Source organism: Ranitomeya variabilis, chromosome 1 (assembly GCF_051348905.1).
Source record: "Ranitomeya variabilis isolate aRanVar5 chromosome 1, aRanVar5.hap1, whole genome shotgun sequence".
NCBI lineage: Eukaryota > Metazoa > Chordata > Amphibia > Anura > Dendrobatidae > Ranitomeya > Ranitomeya variabilis.
Genome location: NC_135232.1, coordinates 505,430,652 through 505,450,412, shown reverse-complemented (window position 1 = coordinate 505,450,412; position 19,761 = coordinate 505,430,652). Strand labels below are relative to the sequence as shown.

General features: G+C 42.8%; 1 protein-coding gene across 1 annotated transcript in view; it reads left to right on the top strand.

Moving 5' to 3' along the window:
* The window catches only part of DDX49 (DEAD-box helicase 49), a 41,619-nt gene that overhangs the window by 9,184 nt on the left and 12,674 nt on the right, over positions 1-19,761 (top strand). The window contains exons 3-9 of the mRNA XM_077252698.1: positions 3,211-3,296; positions 3,393-3,514; positions 6,721-6,908; positions 7,057-7,197; positions 8,037-8,112; positions 8,612-8,688; positions 10,876-10,973. Of these exons, the coding sequence (XP_077108813.1) occupies positions 3,211-3,296; positions 3,393-3,514; positions 6,721-6,908; positions 7,057-7,197; positions 8,037-8,112; positions 8,612-8,688; positions 10,876-10,973 (788 nt within the window). The remainder of the gene's footprint in view (positions 1-3,210; positions 3,297-3,392; positions 3,515-6,720; positions 6,909-7,056; positions 7,198-8,036; positions 8,113-8,611; positions 8,689-10,875; positions 10,974-19,761) is intronic.

The following is a 19,761-nucleotide window of genomic DNA, read 5'->3' as shown; positions in this document are numbered from 1 at the left end:
ACAGTGCACCATGGTAAGGATGACACATTGCACCATGGTAAGGATGACACTGCACCATGGTAACCATGACACAGTGCACCATGGTAAGGATGACACTGCACCATGGTAACCATGACACAGTGCACCATGGTAACCATGACACAGTGCACCATGGTAACCATGACACAGTGCACCATGGTAACCATGACACAGTGCACCATGGTAACCGCACTACGGACATTGATCATTCGGATACTTTCTTCTTATAAGATACAGGTATATCTTGATAAAGGCTCATAGTAAGCCGAAACGTTGAATTTGATACCTGATTCATTCATCCTGTTTTGTTACCGTATGCGGAATTTACTTTGGAAAAATCTTTGAAAAATTTGAAATATTGAAAATTCAGAAGAATTTAATAAACTCTATAATTCATTTGGAACCTTCAGTGTGCCGTAGTTATTTTTTGATATTTATATGTTTTTTCTCCAGAGCACCACTTTCAAACAGTGAGCAGCCCTTCTATAACTTTTTGTTTTACATCACACTGGTAACCATGACACATCTATTTCTATGGAGCATCTTATGGGGCCATAATCAGCATTTATGCAGCATTATACATGGCTCATATTTCTATGGAGCATCTTATGGGGCCATAATCAGCATTTGTGCAGCATTATACGGGGCAAATATCTCTATGGAGCATCTTATGGGGCCATAATCAGCATTTGTGCCGCATTATACGTGGCTCATATTTCTATGGAGCATCTTATGGGGCCATAATCAGCATTTGTGCCGCATTATATGGGGCAAATATCTCTATGGAGCATCTTATGGGGCCATAATCAGCATTTGTGCCGCATTATATGGGGCAAATATCTCTATGGAGCATCTTATGGGGCCATAATCAGCATTTATGCAGCATTATACATGGCTCATATTTCTATGGAGCATCTTATGGGGCCATAATCAGCATTTGTGCAGCATTATACGGGGCAAATATCTCTATGGAGCATCTTATGGGGCCATAATCAGCATTTGTGCAGTATTATACGTGGCTCATATTTCTATGGAGCATCTTATGGGGCCATAATCAGCATTTGTGCCGCATTATATGGGGCAAATATCTCTATGGAGCATCTTATGGGGCCATAATCAGCATTTATGCAGCATTATACATGGCTCATATTTCTATGGAGCATCTTATGGGGCCATAATCAGCATTTGTGCAGCATTATACGGGGCAAATATCTCTATGGAGCATCTTATGGGGCCATAATCAGCATTTGTGCAGTATTATACGTGGCTCATATTTCTATGGAGCATCTTATGGGGCCATAATCAGCATTTGTGCCGCAGTATATGGGGCAAATATCTCTATGGAGCATCTTATGGGGCCATAATCAGCATTTATGCAGCATTATACATGGCTCATATTTCTATGGAGCATCTTATGGGGCCATAATCAGCATTTGTGCAGCATTATACGGGGCAAATATCTCTATGGAGCATCTTATGGGGCCATAATCAGCATTTGTGCAGTATTATACGTGGCTCATATTTCTATGGAGCATCTTATGGGGCCATAATCAGCATTTGTGCCGCAGTATATGGGGCAAATATCTCTATGGAGCATCTTATGGGGCCATAATCAGCATTTATGCAGCATTATACATGGCTCATATTTCTATGGAGCATCTTATGGGGCCATAATCAGCATTTGTGCAGCATTATACGGGGCAAATATCTCTATGGAGCATCTTATGGGGCCATAATCAGCATTTGTGCAGTATTATACGTGGCTCATATTTCTATGGAGCATCTTATGGGGCCATAATCAGCATTTGTGCCGCAGTATATGGGGCAAATATCTCTATGGAGCATCTTATGGGGCCATAATCAGCATTTGTGCCGCATTATATGGGGCAAATGTCTCTATGGAGCATCTTATGGGGCCATAATCCGCATTTGTGCAGCATTATATGGGGCATATTTTAATATGGAGCATCTTATGGGGCCCATCATGAACTGTATGGAGCATTATATGGGGCTCCTAATTTAATATGGATATTCAAAAACACTTAACCTACTGATGTCTCAATTAATTTTACTTTTATTGGTATCTATTTTTACTTTTGACATTTACTGGTAGCTGCTGCATTTTCCACCCTAGGCTTATACTCGAGTCATTAAGTTTTCCCTGTTTTTTGTGGCAAAATTAGGGGTCTCTGCTTATACTCGAGTATATACGGTAACTAGTGGGACAGTTTTATAGAGCGGGTCGTTAGGGACGTGGCGATACCAAATATGTGCACGTTTATTGTTTATTTTTTGTTTACATAAATGTATTTATTGGAAAAATATTTGACTCTTGTTTTTTTTATTTGGGGATTTTTTTAAATATTACACTTTCTAATATTTTTTTTTAATTTTTTTACTTTTTTACGTTGTCCCTGGATGGGACATTACTGTATGTCATCAGATCGCTGATCTGATGTTCTGTAATACATCTGCCCTGCAGAATATCGGAGCAGCAACTGACAGGCAGGGAAGGAGGTGTCTCAGGTCCTACACTGTGCAGGCACTGTGAAACCACCTTCCCTGAAGGACCCCATGGCCATCTTGCTGCTGGGGGTCGCCACGGAGACCATCAGGACTACGCGATCACATCGCGTTGTCCTGATGGAAGCACGCAGAGAGGGGGCTCCTCTGTTGCTGTCACTATTGACATCGGCATCAGAGGGGTTAAATGCCCGTGATTGGTGCTAACACCGATCATGCGTGTTTCTGCGGGGTGTCAGCTCTGTGCGATTGCCGCTACGTTCAGCGTGAGACAACACAATCGGTGCGCCGTACCTGTACTTTAGTTTGCGAGAACGAAGCTCTCGCAGAGCAGTACATGTACGGCGCATGTTGGAAAGGGGTTAATAGTTTACATAGGTCAAATGTGGTGACAGATTCCCTTTAAAATGGCAGATATAGTTTTGGATACCCTGCTGTGAGACTGCTTACCCAACATAAGCCTGTTTATATGGCATGATATTTCTTCATGTCCTACCTTTTTAAATGTTACTTCTGTCTAGTCCTCCCTTTTATTGTACTATCTACGTTATTAGCCACAATTTGAAACATCATAGTTTCTTCTTGGTGCCTAAAACATACCATGGATAACAAATGTATAGTGAGCTTCTTAAAATAGTACATGTTAACCACCATGGTTTTTCTGTACAGTGAACTGGCATATCAGATTGCTGAACAGTTTCGGGTTCTCGGGAAGCCGCTGGGCCTGAAGGACTGTATAATTGTTGGTGGAATGGGTACGTATCTCCAGGTCGGGGTCTGTGACTGCTAATTCTATAACAATGCCATATATTGCTTTCAGTATGTGCTCACACTAATATTTTTCTGTATAGATATGATTGCCCAAGCTTTGGAGCTGACCAGAAAGCCTCATATTGTTATAGCGACTCCTGGCCGTTTAGCTGACCACATGCGTAGTTCAAATACTTTCAGCATCAAAAGGATTAGATTCTTGGTAAGATGGCGCACATAGAAATAGGCTATGGCAAGAAAATAAGTACCTAAAGCAATTTTTTTATTTTTTTTTTCAGGTTCTTTAACATTGAAAAATAATTTAAAAAAAAAGAGTAAATATGTATATATTTAAAACCACTGTTAAAGTTTACTTTGTTGTTCATTAATCTATTGCACAGCAATTTATATTGCCACATTGACTTTTATCATAAGGATTATGTATAGAACAGTTTTTCTTTAGTCAAATCAACAATTTATTGCTCATCTTCCTCTTTTAAATTGTTATATTTTTGTAATACAAAAAATGCTAATAAAAACATTCATTAAAATATATGGTTAAAAGTAAAAGGGGTTGTCCACTACTTGGCCAACCTCTTCTTGATCTAAATGTTTGGTCCCATAAAATATTAAAAGTCTATACTCTCTTCCCGTTCCAGCGGTGTCAACTCTCGCGGTTCGGGTCGCTCGTGCGGTTGTTGTGACACTGTCTCCACCTTCATACATATTGAATATGAAGTGAAAGTTCGGGCTGCAGCTGATCTCTGAGTTCCTCTTCCTGTTCAGTTCGACACGAGGTGTGTACAGTACCGCCAGCGCTGAATGGGTGCCGGTGTCACAACAACAGCACGGGAGTCCCAGGGAGAAAAAGTGCCAACACTGCGGGAAAGGCACCAGCATGGGAGGGGAGTACAAACTTTTTTTTTTTATCGGGCCAAGTGCGAGGTATGAGAAGGCGTTGTCCTAGAAGTGGACAACTTCTTTATCATAGTTGTGAGAGATGGAGCAGGGCTCACCATACCACTACTGAAGTTATGATTGAGATAAGGTTGTCCCATGCAAAAAATGTATCAATAGATTTTGGAATAATAATACATTTCAGAAGGCTGAGATTATCTCCGAAATGTGCATTTGCTTTGTTCTGTGTAATGGGTTTGTTTGACCATCCAGGCACATGGTTGGCACATGTAATTCCTGACCAGACAAGAGAGAATAAGTGATTATGCCAATGACATGGCAGTGTCTTGCAGCTGCTGCTTTCTGTGCTGTAAAACATTAATCTGCCTGTTTTATCACATGAGCGAGTGTTTTTGCCCACTAGCTCATAAATCAATTTAATGAAGTAGGAGCTTCTGTTGCCGCTGAGCACGTACAGTGAAGGAAATAAGTATTTGATCCCTTGCTGATTTTGTAAGTTTGCCCACTGACAAAGACATGAACAGGCGATAATTTTAAGGGTAGGTTAATTTTAACAGAGTGATAGAATATCAAAAATAAAATCCAGAAAATCACATTGTATAAATTATATAAATTTATTTGCATTTTGCAGTGAGAAATAAGAATTTGATCCCCTACCAACCATTAAGAGTTCTGGCTTCTACAGACCAGTTAGACGCTCCTAACCAACTCATTACCTGCATTAAAGACAGCTGTCTTACATAGTCACCTTTATAAAATACTCCTGTCCACAGACTCAATTAATGAGTCAGACTCTAACCTCTACAACATGGGCAAGACCTAAGGATGTCAGGGGCAAGATCATAGACCTGCACAAAGCTGGAATGGGCTACAAAACCATAAGTAAGGCACTAGGTTAGATGGAGACAACTATTGGTGCAATAGTAAGAAAATGGAACAAATGCAAATGACTGTCAATTGACTTTGATCTGGGGCACCATGCAAAATCTCACCTCATTCGGTGTCCTTGATCATGAGGAAGGTGAGAAACCAGCCTAAAACTACACGGTGGGAACTTGTTAATAATCTCAAGGCAGCCGGGACCACAGTCACTAAGAAAACCATTGGTAACACATTACGCCGTAAAGGTTTAAAATCCTGCAGTGCCTGCAAGGTCCCCCTGCTCAAGAAGGCGCATGTGCAGACCCGTCTGAAGTTCGCAATGAACACCTGGATGATTCTTATTCAGACAAAAATTGAGATCTTTTGGCATTAAATCTACTCGCCGTGTTTGGAGGAAGAGAAATGCTGCCAATGACCCAAAGAACAGTCCCCACAGTCAAGCATGGAGGTGGAAACATTATGTTTTGGGAGTGTTTCTCTGCTAAGGGTACAGGACTACTTCACCACATCAATGGGAGAATGGATGGAGCCATGTACCGTAAAATCCTGAGTGACAACCTCTTACCCTCCACCAGGACATTAAAAATGGGTCGTGGCTGGGTCTTCCAGCAAGACAATGACCCAAAGCATGCAGCCAATGCAACAAAGGAGAGGCTCAAAAGAAGCAGATTAAGGTCATGGAGTGGCCTAGCCAGTCTCCAGATTGTAGTCCCATAGAAAACTTATGGAGGGAGTTGAAGCTCCGAGTTGCAAAGTGACAGCCTCAAAATCTTAATGATTTAGAGATGATCTGCAAAGAGGAGTGGACCAAAATTCCTCCTGACATGTGCGCAATCCTCATCATCAACTACAAAAAAGTCTGACTACTGTGATTGCCAACAAGGGTTTTGCCACCAAGTATTGAGTCTTGTTTGCCAGAGGGATCAAATACTTATTTCTCACTGCCAAATGCAAATACATTTATATAATTTATACATTGTGATTTTCTGGCTTTTATTTTTGATAGTCTATCTCTCAATGTTAAAAGTAACCTACCCTTAAAATTACAGACTGTTCATGTCTTTGTCAGTGGGGAAGTTACAAAATCAGCAAGGGATCAAATACTTATTTCCCCCATTGTGTGTCACTGACTGACTTAATTGATGATGAGCTCAGACTGCTGGAGACGTGGCAGAAATACTCACTCCAGTGATAACAGGCAGGGAAGTTATACCTCACGGAAAGAATCAGCTGTAGTCCCCTACTGTCATGTCTGTATACATTTTCTTTTGCGTCCTCCCCTGGTCAATAATGTTTAGATCCTGCTCCTGTACGGTCAAACAAAATTTATCTCTGCACAGGAGCATTTTTTAACACCTCTAATTGTGGAAATTATTCATATTTATATTTATTGTTTAAAATGTACTTTGTTTGTGGGACGACCCCTTTAAGAAATCTGAGACTGCATGCCAGGGATGAGTTGTCCGACAATTGTGTTGAAAATGCAGTGTATCACTAGTAACCAGACTTTCCAACATGTCTGCATCTCAATAAATGTAGTGTCCCTGTGCTGCCTGTAGGGAAGGGCAACCTGGCTGCAGGCACATTATTCATGGTCTTGAAGTCTCGCTCCCAATTTTCAACCCCTAGGTTCTGGATGAAGCTGACCGTCTTTTGGAACAGGGTTGTACTGATTTCACTAAAGACTTGCAGGTGATCCTTGGAGGAATTCCTGCCCAAAGGCAGACACTTCTCTTCAGCGCCACCTTGACTGACACCCTGCAGGAGTTAAAATCCATTGCAATGAACAAGCCTTTCTTCTGGGAATCCACCTCAGAGTAAGGAGCTGAATATATACTTCACAGATTGTGTGTGCTGATTTAGCACTTTGCATGCCGGGAGATGGCAATGTCTTAAATCTGCACTGAAATTTAGGAGGAAATGTCATGGTCTACAATTACCTGGGTAACACCTGTTTTTCTTCAGGGTGCGCACAGTGGAGCAGTTAGATCAGAGATTTATCTTGGTACCTGAGAAAGTGAAAGATGCTTATTTGGTGCATTTGATCCAGACGTTCCAGGATGACCATGAAGACTGGTCCATTATGATCTTCACCAGCACTTGCAAGTAAGTTCTGATACATTTAGTTGAATATTATGGCTTTATTATTGGCATTTACTGGTAGAATATTGAGTGCATATGTCACACAGAAGAAAAGGATTTACAAATCACCATAACTGTCACCAGGTTTTTGCCACCTAATCTGAACACAGTATAATGTATAGACAAAGACCCTTATTCCAGCAATGTCACTTACAGGGCTGCTTGCTGTTATTTTGTGTAACTCCGCCCACAACCCTGATTGCCAGATTTGTGTACACTGTGCATAGGCAGAAAGCTGACACAGTGGTGGGACGGGGTTATACAGAGCTCATTATTATGGAGGACCACAAGTCCTCTAGTGATATCCTGATGATAAAACAATCACTAAAAGGCTTGTAAACCTTTCTGCCTATGCAGAGTGTACACAGAAATCTGGCGATCAGGGGTGTGGGCTCTGCACTCACAGAACTGGTAGATCTGCAGTAGATAAAACAGTGACTTTATCAAAATCACAGCAAGCAGCCCAGTAAGTAACATCACTGGAATCCAAGTTTCTACCCCTACATCATGCTGCTCTTGGATGGGCTAGCAAAACTCTAGTGACAGATTCCCTCTGAGGCATAGAAAGCGAAAATACTTGCAAAGAATTTTCTTGTAGCAGTAAAAGGTAGAATATCAACTATCTCTGTGAGTTTCTGCATTAAAGTTCCTTCACAGTGAGGAAGCAAAGCACGATTTCTTAGTTTTTTTTATCTTGTCATTTAATTTATGAAAGTAGAACCAAAAAAGTAGACATTGGGACCGCAGTGTAGCTCAGTCTTAAATATTCTTTTTTTATATATATATATATATATATATTTCAGGAACTGCCAAGTCCTCAATATGATGCTCCGTGAGTTCAGTTTTCCTTCTGTAGCTTTGCACTCCATGATGAAGCAGGTAAGGGTTTGCAAACTTACAACTTCAAGAATTGAAAAGAGAATCTTGATTATACAGGATTGACCGCCTGATTTTCCAGTCATATGTTAGCGGCTAATTGAAGGTTTACTGTTGGAGCAACTGTGACCAATGAGAACGCCATGAGCAGCAGTATTCTAGTATTCTTCTGTTTTTACCTGTTCTGTTCTGTGAATAAGAGTGTTCGGCTGGTTTCACACTTGCGTGTGGCTGGTCTGTGTATGGCTGCGTCCATCCTCTCTTAAGCTCCCCCTACTTCTGTATGCATCCTGCGTACCTATCTTTAACATTGGGAACGCGTGGACATGCGTTGTATGTGGATTCGTCCGCTAGAGGCTTTTTGACATGCCCGCCGACCGGAAAGGAACGCAAAAAGACATCTACTGTCCCGGTCTGATCTCAAGGTCATATAAGAGTGAGCGGTCTTCTCTGGCATAGGTGTCCAGCTTCTGACCTGACTGCCTTTGTGTTTTCGCCATAGAAAGAGAGATTTGCTGCCCTTGCAAAATTCAAGTCCAGCGTTTACAAGATTCTAATTGCCACTGATGTAGCAGCCAGGTAAGAAGACTCTCTCTTACACATGTTTTCCTGCTTATTTTCCACTTTTACAGTTGATTTTGTTGAGAGTAGTTGTTCATCTGACAGCCATGCTTAGAGAGGACCTTCATATTGATTTTACTGCTAAGTTTAAAATGTTGTGTAGGTGCTAGAGTCACCATGTGTGTAGAGGGTTCAGGAACTGAGCTCTCTCCAAACACAGCGATGGCCGCTATGTTGCATAGCTGACATCTGTCTCTAATAGCAGTAGCTGGAGCTGAGCTCTGACTCTTGCGGTTCACCATCTAGATGCTGGGGTCCATTTCTGGAGCAGTTTCCAGGGCACACATACTTGCTTCCCTAGGAAACTCGCAATGCCATTGTGCTGCACCAATGGTTACCTTGGCAGCTGGGCTTCTGCCATCTTGGTACGCCTGTAAATTCATGCGGTACTTACTCATATGAGACCACAATTTTCACTATCTAGTGCATTACTGAAAAAAATGAATTATTAAATAAAAAAATTAAAATCACTATTGTCCTCCCATTGAAAATAAAAAAAAATAAGTACGGTATATTTGAATCGCTGTGTCCTTTATTGTCCAGCTTATTAAACTATAAAATGAAATAAATCATACGATAAACGCCATAAAGAGGGGTGGTGGCCAGAATTGTGTTTTGGTCAGCATACCCACCCCCACAAATTCATTAAAGCATCAAAACATTGTAGTTACCCCAAATTAGTATCAATAAAATCACCAGTTTGCCTTGCCAAAAACACAGCTCCATTTACTGCAAAATAAAATGTTTCCCATTTCAGTACATAGTATGTTAAATGAATGGTGTCAGTCAAAATACAGATTGTTCAACAAAAAACAAGTCCTCCTATTACTATGGTGAGGGGAGAAAATAAATTGTGACCCTTGGAAGAAGGGGGAGGAAATAATACAAATGTAAAAATAACAATTTGCTGCGGAGGCAAGATGTTAAAGAGAATTTGTCACCCTCTGGGACGTATATGACCTATTAATATGGGCATACAGGCAATAGAAATGTTACACTAATCCTCCCCATATGCCTCTTATTAATGGTCTTGTTGTGGAGAAATGTTATACTCTGTCTTTATGCTAATGATTTCTTCCAGGCTCCAGGGAGTGCGGTGCCTGGAGGATATCCCTGCCTCCTGTCCTCCTTGTAATACTTACCCCCTCCCATCAGCGTCCGTTATGGCCCTGGAATCCTGTGCCCTGCATTCCCTCAGAAATACATACCTTATCCTCCTTTCTGTGGGTGCTGCCTTCTGCTCAGGCGCTGGTGACTTCCGCTCCAGTGACTTCCAGTGTGCGCACCGATAAGGTGTTCTCCCCACTTCCTCCCTGCACAGTCATCACTATGTACACATGATTCCTAGAGATGACTGTGCAGGGAGGAAGTGGAGAGAGCATATTATCGAGGCGCACACTGGAGGAGGTCACAGTGACTCACCTGCGCAGAAGATCCCTGAATGCAGCTCCCACAGGAGGGAGGATGAGGTATGTATTTCTGAGGGAGTTGCAGGGTGCAGGATTTCGGGGCCGTAACTGACGCTGATGGGATGGGGTAGTGTTGTAATGAAGATAGGAGGGCAGAGATTTATTCCAGGCACCGCACGCCCTGGAGCCTGGAAGAAATTCTTAACATAAAGAATATAAGATTTCTCAGCACCAAGACCATTAATATTAGGCATACAGGTAGGACTAGTGTAACATTTCTATTACCTGTATGCCCATATTAATAGGTCATATACGTCCCGGGGTGACAGATTCCTTTTACATTATATACTGAGAGCAAATGTAATATATGAAATGCTTGAGTCCTGGTGTACAGTAGTAATGACAGCCATATTGTACATACTCTGTAATGGACCCTGTTTGTAATTATTCTGTGGTGTCTTACAATAGGAATTACAATTTCTTACATTGCTGCTCAATTGTTTGTTTTCTTTTGCAAAACATTGGCTTCTTCCCTTTTTTATGATCGTCCATGTTCATTATTGTGCATTTGTAGTGTGAGAACCAGAATTGTGCCATTTATTCCCCATTGACTGTGAATCAATAGGATTATTTAGTATCAAGTGCAGAATATTGCTGTCTTGTAGACTACATTGGCTACAGTGCTTGAGTGAAGCCATGCATGAGGAATGTATTCACTTTTCACTTGCTTTTCCAGGGGGCTAGATATTCCCACCGTGCAGGTTGTGATCAATCATAATACCCCAGGCCTGCCAAAAGGCTACATCCATCGTGTGGGCCGTACAGCAAGGGCAGGTAGGGATTGTCGGCTCTAAGCAATGTTATCCTTTGTCTCATTGCCATGTTAACAGGATGCCATATGATTGTTTGGGATCACTTTATACAACTGCTCAGGGCTTTTATTTTCTCACTACTGAACTGCCTATTTCTGTTCTTAGATGTGGCTTCATTATACAATGCATTATTCTGTATGAGAATGGCTTCCTTTTACTCCCCTGATTGTTGTATGTATGTATGCATGCGTACGTACGTACGTACGTACATACATACTATTATTATTTTCATCATAATGTCCACCACAAAAGTGGAGTAAGGTACAACAAATGTACATTGTCAAGAAGTGACTTTTTTCTCTCCACTGGCCACTTTGCAAAACCTGAAGTTGAAATAAATACTTATAAATCTGCTTTGTGGTTCAGATGCTTAGTTTTTTATCTGCCACATTTGTAGCATAGATTGTGGACATGTTCTGGTTAAAAATGACAAAAAGACTGTTATATACTCTGTATATACAGTATATCATCCATTCTGCTAAAGCACCATTTGTAGATTTAGGCCTGTAGGTGCCATATTGCGTACATCTGTGGTGCCAAGTCAAAACTATGCCCCACCGTCTATCTAATCTGGCCAATGGGCTAGGATACAACTGTACGTTCTGCCTCTAAAATATTTCTCTGTACTATTGGTGTATAAGACTGTGTGTCTTTGTGGGGCTGACATCCATGCGACGTGCATTGTACCAGTGATGTGGTCCTTTTCTTTCTTCTGTATGTCTTTAAATGGAATGTGTCACAATTATTATTTTTGTATTAATAATTATTGATTATATAATCAATAATTATTAACCACTTCCTGACCTCGGATGAGATCGTACGTCCGAGGTCAGAACCCCCGCTTTGATGCAGGCTCCGACGGTGAACCCACATCAAAGCCGGGACATGATGCTGGATTGCTGTGAGCGCCACCCTGTGGTCGGCATTCATATCAATTCAGTAAATCTGCTACCTAGGAGCGATCTGAGCATCACTCCTATGTAGCGGAGCCGATCAGTCTATGCCAGCTTCTAGTCTCCCATGGAGGCTATTGAAGCAAGGCAAAAGTTTAAAAAAAAAATATTAAAGTTTAAATCACCCCCCTTTCGCCCCATTCAAAATAAAACAATAAAAAAATAAAATATACACATATTTGGTATCACTGCGTTCAGAATCGCCCGATCTATCAATAAAAAAAAGCATTAACCTGATCGCTAAACGGCGTAGCGAGAAAAAAATTTGAAACACCAGAATTACGTTTCTTTGATCGCCGCAACATTGCGTTAAAATGTAATAACGGGCGATCAAAAGATCGTATCTCCACCAAAGTTGTATCATTAACCCCTCTGTGACCTTAGACGTACTATCCCATCGAGGTGACCTGGGCCTATCTGACCCTCGACGGGATAGTACGTCATAGCCGATCGGCCGCGCTCACGGGGGGAGCGCGGCCGATCGTGGCCGGGTGTCAGCTGACTATCGCAGCTGACATCCGGCACTATGTGCCAGGAGCGGTCACGGACCGCCCCCGGCACATTAACCCCCGGCACACCGCGATCAAACATGATCGCGGTGTGCCGGCGGTATAGGGAAGCATCGCGCAGGGAGGGGGCTCCCTGCGGGCTTCCCTGAGACCCCCGGAGCAACGCGATGTGATCGCGTTGCTCCGAGGGTCTCCTACCTCCCTCCTCGCCGCAGGTCCCGGATCCAAGATGGCCGCGGCATCCGGGTCCTGCAGGGAGGGAGGTGGCTTACCGAGTGCCTGCTCAGAGCAGGCGCTGGTAAGCCTGCAGCCCTGCACAGCAGATCGTCGATCTGACAGAGTGCTGTGCACACTGTCAGATCAATGATCTGTAATGTCCCCCCCGGGACAAAGTAAAAAAGTAAAAAAAAAATTCCCCACATGTGTGTAAAAAAAAAATTAAAAAAATATCCTAAATAAAGAAAGAAAAAAAAAATATTATTCCCATAAATACATTTCTTTAGCTAAATAAAAAAAAAAACAATAAAAGTACACATATTTAGTATCGCCGCGTCCGTAACGACCCAACCTATAAAACTGCCCCACTAGTTAACCCCTTCAGTAAACACCGTAAGAAAAAAAAAAAAAAAAAAAGAGGCAAAAAACAACGCTTTATTATCATACCGCCGAACAAAAAGTGGAATAACACGCGATCAAAAAGACTGATATAAATAACCATGGTACCGCTGAAAACGTCATCTTGTCCCGCAAAAAACGAGCCGCCATACAGCATCATCAGCAAAAAAATAAAAAAGTTATAGTCCTGAGAATAAAGCGATACCAAAATAATTATTTTTTCTATAAAATAGTTTTTATCGTATAAAAGTGCCAAAACATAAAAAAAATGATATAAATGAGGTATCGCTGTAATCGTACTGACCCGACGAATAAAACTGCTTTATCAATTTTACCAAACGCGGAACGGTATAAACGCCTCCCCCAAAAGAAATTCATGAATAGCTGGTTTTTGATCACTCTACCTCACAAAAATCGGAATAAAAAGCGATCAAAAAATGTCACGTGTCCGAAAATGTTACCAATAAAAACGTCAACTCGTCCCGCAAAAAACAAGACCTCACATGACTCTGTGGACTCAAATATGGAAAAATTATAGCTCTCAAAATGTGGTAACGCAAAAAATATTTTTTGCAATGAAAAGCGTCTTTCAGTGTGTGACGGCTGCCAATCATAAAAATCCGCTAAAAAAACCGCTATAAAAGTAAATCAAACCCCCCTTCATCACCCCATTAGTTAGGGAAAAATTAAAAAATTAAAAAATGTATTTATTTCCATTTTGCCATTAGGGTTAGGGCTAGAGTTAGGACTAGAGTTAGGGTTAGGGCAAGGGTTAGGGCTAGGGTTGGAGCTAGGGTTAGGGCTAGGGTTGTGGCTAGGGTTAGGGCAAGGGTTAGGGCTAGGGTTAGGGCTAGGGCTAGGGTTAGGGCTAGGGTTAGGGCTAGGGTTGGGGCTAGGGTTAGGGTTGTGGCTAGGGTTAGGGCTAGGGTTGGGGCTAGGGTTAGGGTTGTGGCTAGGGTTAGGGCTAGGGTTAGGGCTAGGGTTAGGGCTAGGGTTGGGGCTAGGGTTAGGGTTAGGGCTAGGGTTAGGGTTAGGGCTAGGGTTAGGGCTAGTGTTACGGCTAGTGTTAGGGCTAGTGATAGGGCTAGGGTTATTGCTAGGGTTGGGGCTACAGTTAGGGTTGGGGCTAAAGATAGGGTTAGGGTTTGGATTACATTTATGGTTGGGAATAGGGTTGGTGTGTCTGGGTTAGAGGAGTGGTTAGGGTTACTGTTGGGATTAGGGTAAGGGGTGTGTTTGGATTAGGGTTTCAGTTATAATTGGGGGGTTTCCACTGTTTAGGCACATCAGGGGCTCTCCAAACGGGACATGGCATCCGATCTGAATTCCAGCCAATTCTGCGTTGAAAAAGGAAAACAGTGCTCCTTCCTTTCAGAGCTCTCCCGTGTGCCCAAACAGGGGTTTACCCCAACATATGGGGTATCAGCGTACTCAGGACAAATTGGACATCATCTTTTGGGGTCCAATTTATCCTGATACCCTTGTGAAAATACAAACCTGGGGGCTAAAAAATCATTTTTGTGAAAAAAAAAAAAAAAAAAATTTCTTTTCACGGCTCTGCGTTATAAACTGTAGTGAAACACTTGGGGGTTCAAAGTTCTCACAACACATCTAGATAAGTTCCTTAGGGGGTCTACTTTCCAAAATGGTGTCACTTGTTGGGGGTTTTAATGTTTAGGCACATCAGGGGCTCTCCAAACGCAACATGGCATCCCATCTTAATTCCAGTCAATTTTGCATTGAAAAGTAAAATAGCGCTCCTTCCCTTTCGAGCTCTGCTATGCGCCCAAACAGTGGTTTACCCCCACATATGGGGTATCGTCGTACTCAGGACAAATTGCACAACAACTTTTGTGGTCTAATTTCTTCTCTTGCCCTTGGGGAAATAAAAAAATGGGGGCGAAAAGATCATTTTTGTGAAAAAATATGATTTTTTATTTTTACGGCTCTGCATTATAAACTTCTGTGAAGCACTTGTTGGGTCAAAGTGCTCACCACACATCTAGATAAGTTCCTTAAGGGGTCTACTTTCCAAAATGGTGTCACTTGTGGGGGGTTTCAATGTTTAGGCACATCAGGGGCTCTCCAAACGCAACATGGCGTCCCATCTCAATTCCAGTCAATTTTGCATTGAAAAGTCAAATGGCGCTCCTTCCCTTCCGAGCTCTGCCCTGCGCCCAAACAATGGTTTACACCCACATATGGGGTATCAGCGTACTCAGGACAAATTGCACAACAATTTTTGGTGTCCAATTTCTTCTCTTACCCTTGGGAAAATAAAAAATTGGGGGCGAAAAGATCATTTTTGTGAAAAAATATGATTTTTTATTTTTACGGCTCTGCCTTATAAACTTCTGTGAAGCACTTGTTGGGTCAAAGTGCTCAACACACATCTAGATAAGTTCCTTAAGGGGTCTACTTTCCAAAATGGTGTCACTTGTGGGGGGTTTCAATGTTTAGGCACATCAGGGGCTCTCCAAATGCAACATGGCGTCCCATCTCAATTCCGGTCAATTTTGCATTGAAAAGTCAAATGGCGCTCCTTTCCTTCCGAGCTCTGCCATGCGCCCAAACAGTGGTTTACCCCCACATATGGGGTATCAGCGTACTCAGGACAAATACTGAACAATACTGTACAACACATTTTGGGATCTATTTTCTCCTGTTACCCTTGGTAAAATAAAACAAATTGGAGCTGAAATAATTTTTTTGTGAAAAAAAGTTAAATGTTCATTTTTATTTAAACATTCCAAAAATTTCTGTGAAACACCTGAAGGGTTAATAAACTTCTTGAAAGTGGTTTTGAGTACCTTGAGGGGTGCAGTTTTTAGAATGGCGTCACATTTGGGTATTTTCTATCATATAGACCCCTCAAAACGACTTCAAATGAGATGTGGTCCCTAAAAAAAAAATGGTGTTGTAAAAATGAGAAATTGCTGGTCAACTTTTAACCCTTATAACTCCGCCACAAAAAAAAATGTTGGTTCCAAAATTGTGCTGATGTAAAGTAGACATGTGGGAAATGTTACTTATTAAGTATTTTGCGTGACATATGTCTGTGATTTAAGGGCATAAAAATTCAAAGTTGGAAAATTGCGAAATTTTCGCCAAATATTCGTTTTTTTCACAAATAAACGCAAATTATATCGAATAAATTTTATCACTATCATGAAGTACAATATGTCACGAGAAAACAATGTCAGAATCGCCAAGATCCGTTGAAGCGTTCCAGAGTTATAACCTCATAAAGGGACAGTGGTCAGAATTGTAAAAATTGGCCTGGTCATTAACGTGCAAACCACCCTTGGGGGTGAAGGGGTTAAAAGCGTGAGCTCGGCACGCCAAAAATAAACCCTCACCCGACCCCAGATCACGAAAAATGGAGACGCAACGGGTATTGGAAAATGGCGCATGGCCATATTGATGGAAAAATAAAAAAAGTTATGGCTCTGGGAAGGAGGGGAGCGGAAAACGAAAACGCAAAACCGAAAAAAGCCCTGGTCATGAAGGGGTTAATATAAAGTGTAGTGGTTTTTTAACTTTTTTTTATTAGTTTTTTCCCTTCCCCATGACAGCACCGTTACATGAGAGATGGTCCCGCCCCCAAGAACAGGAAACCTGCATAGGAGATAAAAGATGGGGGCGGCACCTCTCTCCTCAGTTTGGTTTCCTGTTCTTGCGGGGAACCTGCGGTGCTGCATGGGGAGAGGTCTCCCGTGCTTGGCCGGTCTCTGACCGAGGTCCGCGGTGGGAGCAGCGGTGGCGGCGTGTGCGCGTCGCCTCCATACCTGGAGCTGCAGGTGCGTCCTTCCCACTGCGGACTCCCCGACGTCCGCTCCTGGCCGGAGGCTGGGCCGAGGGAAAAAGAGTGAGCGTTCCCATCACGACGCTGGCGCCGACTGAATGGGGGAACTTCCGGGATTGAACCGGAAGTGACGCTACACGCTGAAGAAGCGGTGTGCTGACACTCCCCGGGGGGGAGGAAGTTCAGAGGCGCACACACCGCTTCCTGCCCGCCATATTTAAAACTGACAAGGCGGCAAGCAGGCGCTGGGAACAGTCTCCTGCAGGATGGCAGATCCGAAGGAATCGACGATCCCAGCTGAAATCCCACAACCTGTCGTGGTACTAAGGGTCCGGTGGGTGAGTGCCTTTGTAAGGCAAAAAACATGTCAGTGACACTGTGTTTTTTGTATATATGCAGGGAAAAAAAGTCACCTCTAAACAAAAGCATAAAGTATGTGCACTCTGTGATAGAAGCCTTCCCAAAACGTATGAAAAGCGTATGTGCCGCTCATGCATAGAAAAAACTGTGTCTGAAGAGTCATCATCTTTGCTTCAGAATATAAAAGATATTGTTAGAAGCGAAGTACAAAGCACTGTAAAGGAGCAGTTAAAACATCATGGACTGCAGAGCTCCGTAAACCCATTCCCTACGTCTGCCCAGGCATCTGACGTAGAATCCGAGGGTGAACTGGGTGAGCTTCCGCCCGACGAGGGTTCGGACCTGGACTCTTCAGATGAAGAGTGTGGCCGGCCTTATGTGTTATCAGAAGATGTGGGGAAGTTGCTAAAACTGGTCAGGTCCACCCTGGGGGTTGAGACGCCAAAAGAGAAGCAAACAGTGCAGGACTCTATGTTCAGTAATTTGGAGGATAAGAAACGAAAAGTTTTCCCGTTTCATGATAACATTCTAAATCTCATTAAAAAAGAATGGAAAAAACCGAATAAAAAGATTTCAGTTCCCCAGGCCTTGAAACGTAAATATCCCTTTAGTGAGGAAATTTGCGAGAAATGGGAAAAGGCGCCTAAGTTGGACGCGGCTATCGCAAGTACCTCCAGGGGCATAGCACTTCCCTTCGAGGACATGGGGGCCCTAAAAGACCCCCTAGATAAAAAGGCGGATGCCTTTCTAAAATCAGCCTGGGAAGCCTCAACTTGGGCGTTTAAACCTGGAGTAGCGGCTACTTGTACTGCCCGTGCCATGGTTAAATGGTTGGAGGAACTTAGCGACCAAATAAAAAACAAATGTCCAAGAGACAGACTTCTGGAAGTCATCCCTCCACTTCAAAATGCAGCGGGATTCCTGGCGGACGCTGCCATTGATTCTGTGCGGTTTGCTGCCCGGGCTAGTGCCCTTTCAAATTCAGGAAGAAGGGCGTTATGGTTAAAGAACTGGAATGCTGATTTCCAATCCAAAGTGAAGCTCTGTGCAGTCCCCTGTGAGGGCCAATATTTATTCGGCAGCGCTTTAGATGAGATTTTAGAAAAAGCGGCGGACAAGAAAAAACACTTCCCTCCACCTCCCTTCTTTAGAAGACGTTGGTATGACAATCGTCGGTCCTTTCGAGGATCGAGTAGGGGCCGAGGCCGCCCAACGGATAGAACCACACGGGGGAAACCCTGGGGTGAGAAAAGAGAAAGAGGTTTTCTTTTCAATAAACCCCCAAAACCAGACCCTAAACAATGACGCCATATTCCAGGTGGGAGGAAGGTTACGGTTTTTTGTCCATCAGTGGGTAACCTTACAGCCGTCCCAATGGGTAATCAACTTGCTAACAGACGGTCTACGGTTAAATTTCATCTCCCTTCCTCCCCACCGAATGAAAGTTACTCGTGTGGCCAAAAAGAACCAGTTGGTTCTCGAAAAAGAAGTTCGTCTTCTTCTAGACAAAAAAGTCCTGGTAAGAGTACCTTCGCAGGAAATAGGAAGGGGATTTTACAGCACCCTTTTCCTCACTCCAAAGCCGGATGGATCTTTAAGAACTATTTTCAATCTAAAAGAATTAAACAAATTCATCCGAGTAGAAAAATTCAAAATGGAGACTCTGAGAACGGCGGTAAAACTGCTGTATCCAGGATGTTATATGGCAGGAGCATCAACAATTCCTGAGGTTGGTTGTGCAGCTGGGGCAGGTCTACACCCATCTACAATACCAATGTCTCCCCTTTGGGGTATCGGTAGCTCCTCGTATTTTTACAAAAATAATTTCGGAAGTAGCATCCTTCGTAAGGAGAGAAAACATTCTGCTAGTGCCCTATTTAGACGATTTCCTCTTGATAGCAGACAATCAAGAAGATTGCATAAAAGCAGTTACGACAGTACGAGAGCTACTAACCAAACTAGGGTGGATAATAAACTTAAAAAAATCAAGATTGATTCCGGCCCAGATACAGGAGTTCCTGGGGATCCAATTAAATTCAATCAAACAGATCTGTATCCTTCCAGACAGGAAAATCGAGGGCATAAAACAAAGAATAACACAAATACAGGTGGCCCAATACGTCTCGGTGAGGGAAGCCATGTCCCTCCTAGGCATGCTTACTGCAACAATTCCGGCGGTCCAATGGGCACAACTTCATTCAAGGGACCTACAGTGGGAGATCCTGTCAGAACAAACAAGAATACCCTACAATCTAAACCGAAAAATCGTATTGTCACAACATGTCCGGGACTCTCTAAGCTGGTGGCTAGATTCCGGAAATCTAAAAAAAGGGGTCCCATGGTCAATCCACAATCCGGTGATACTGACCACAGATGCGAGCCCGTTAGGTTGGGGAGCACACCTATCAGATCGGATCCTACAGGGTCTATGGGATCCACAGATGCAATCAGCCTCCTCAAACCTGAGGGAATTAACAGCAGTAAGGCAAGCAATTCTTCAATCAGAAG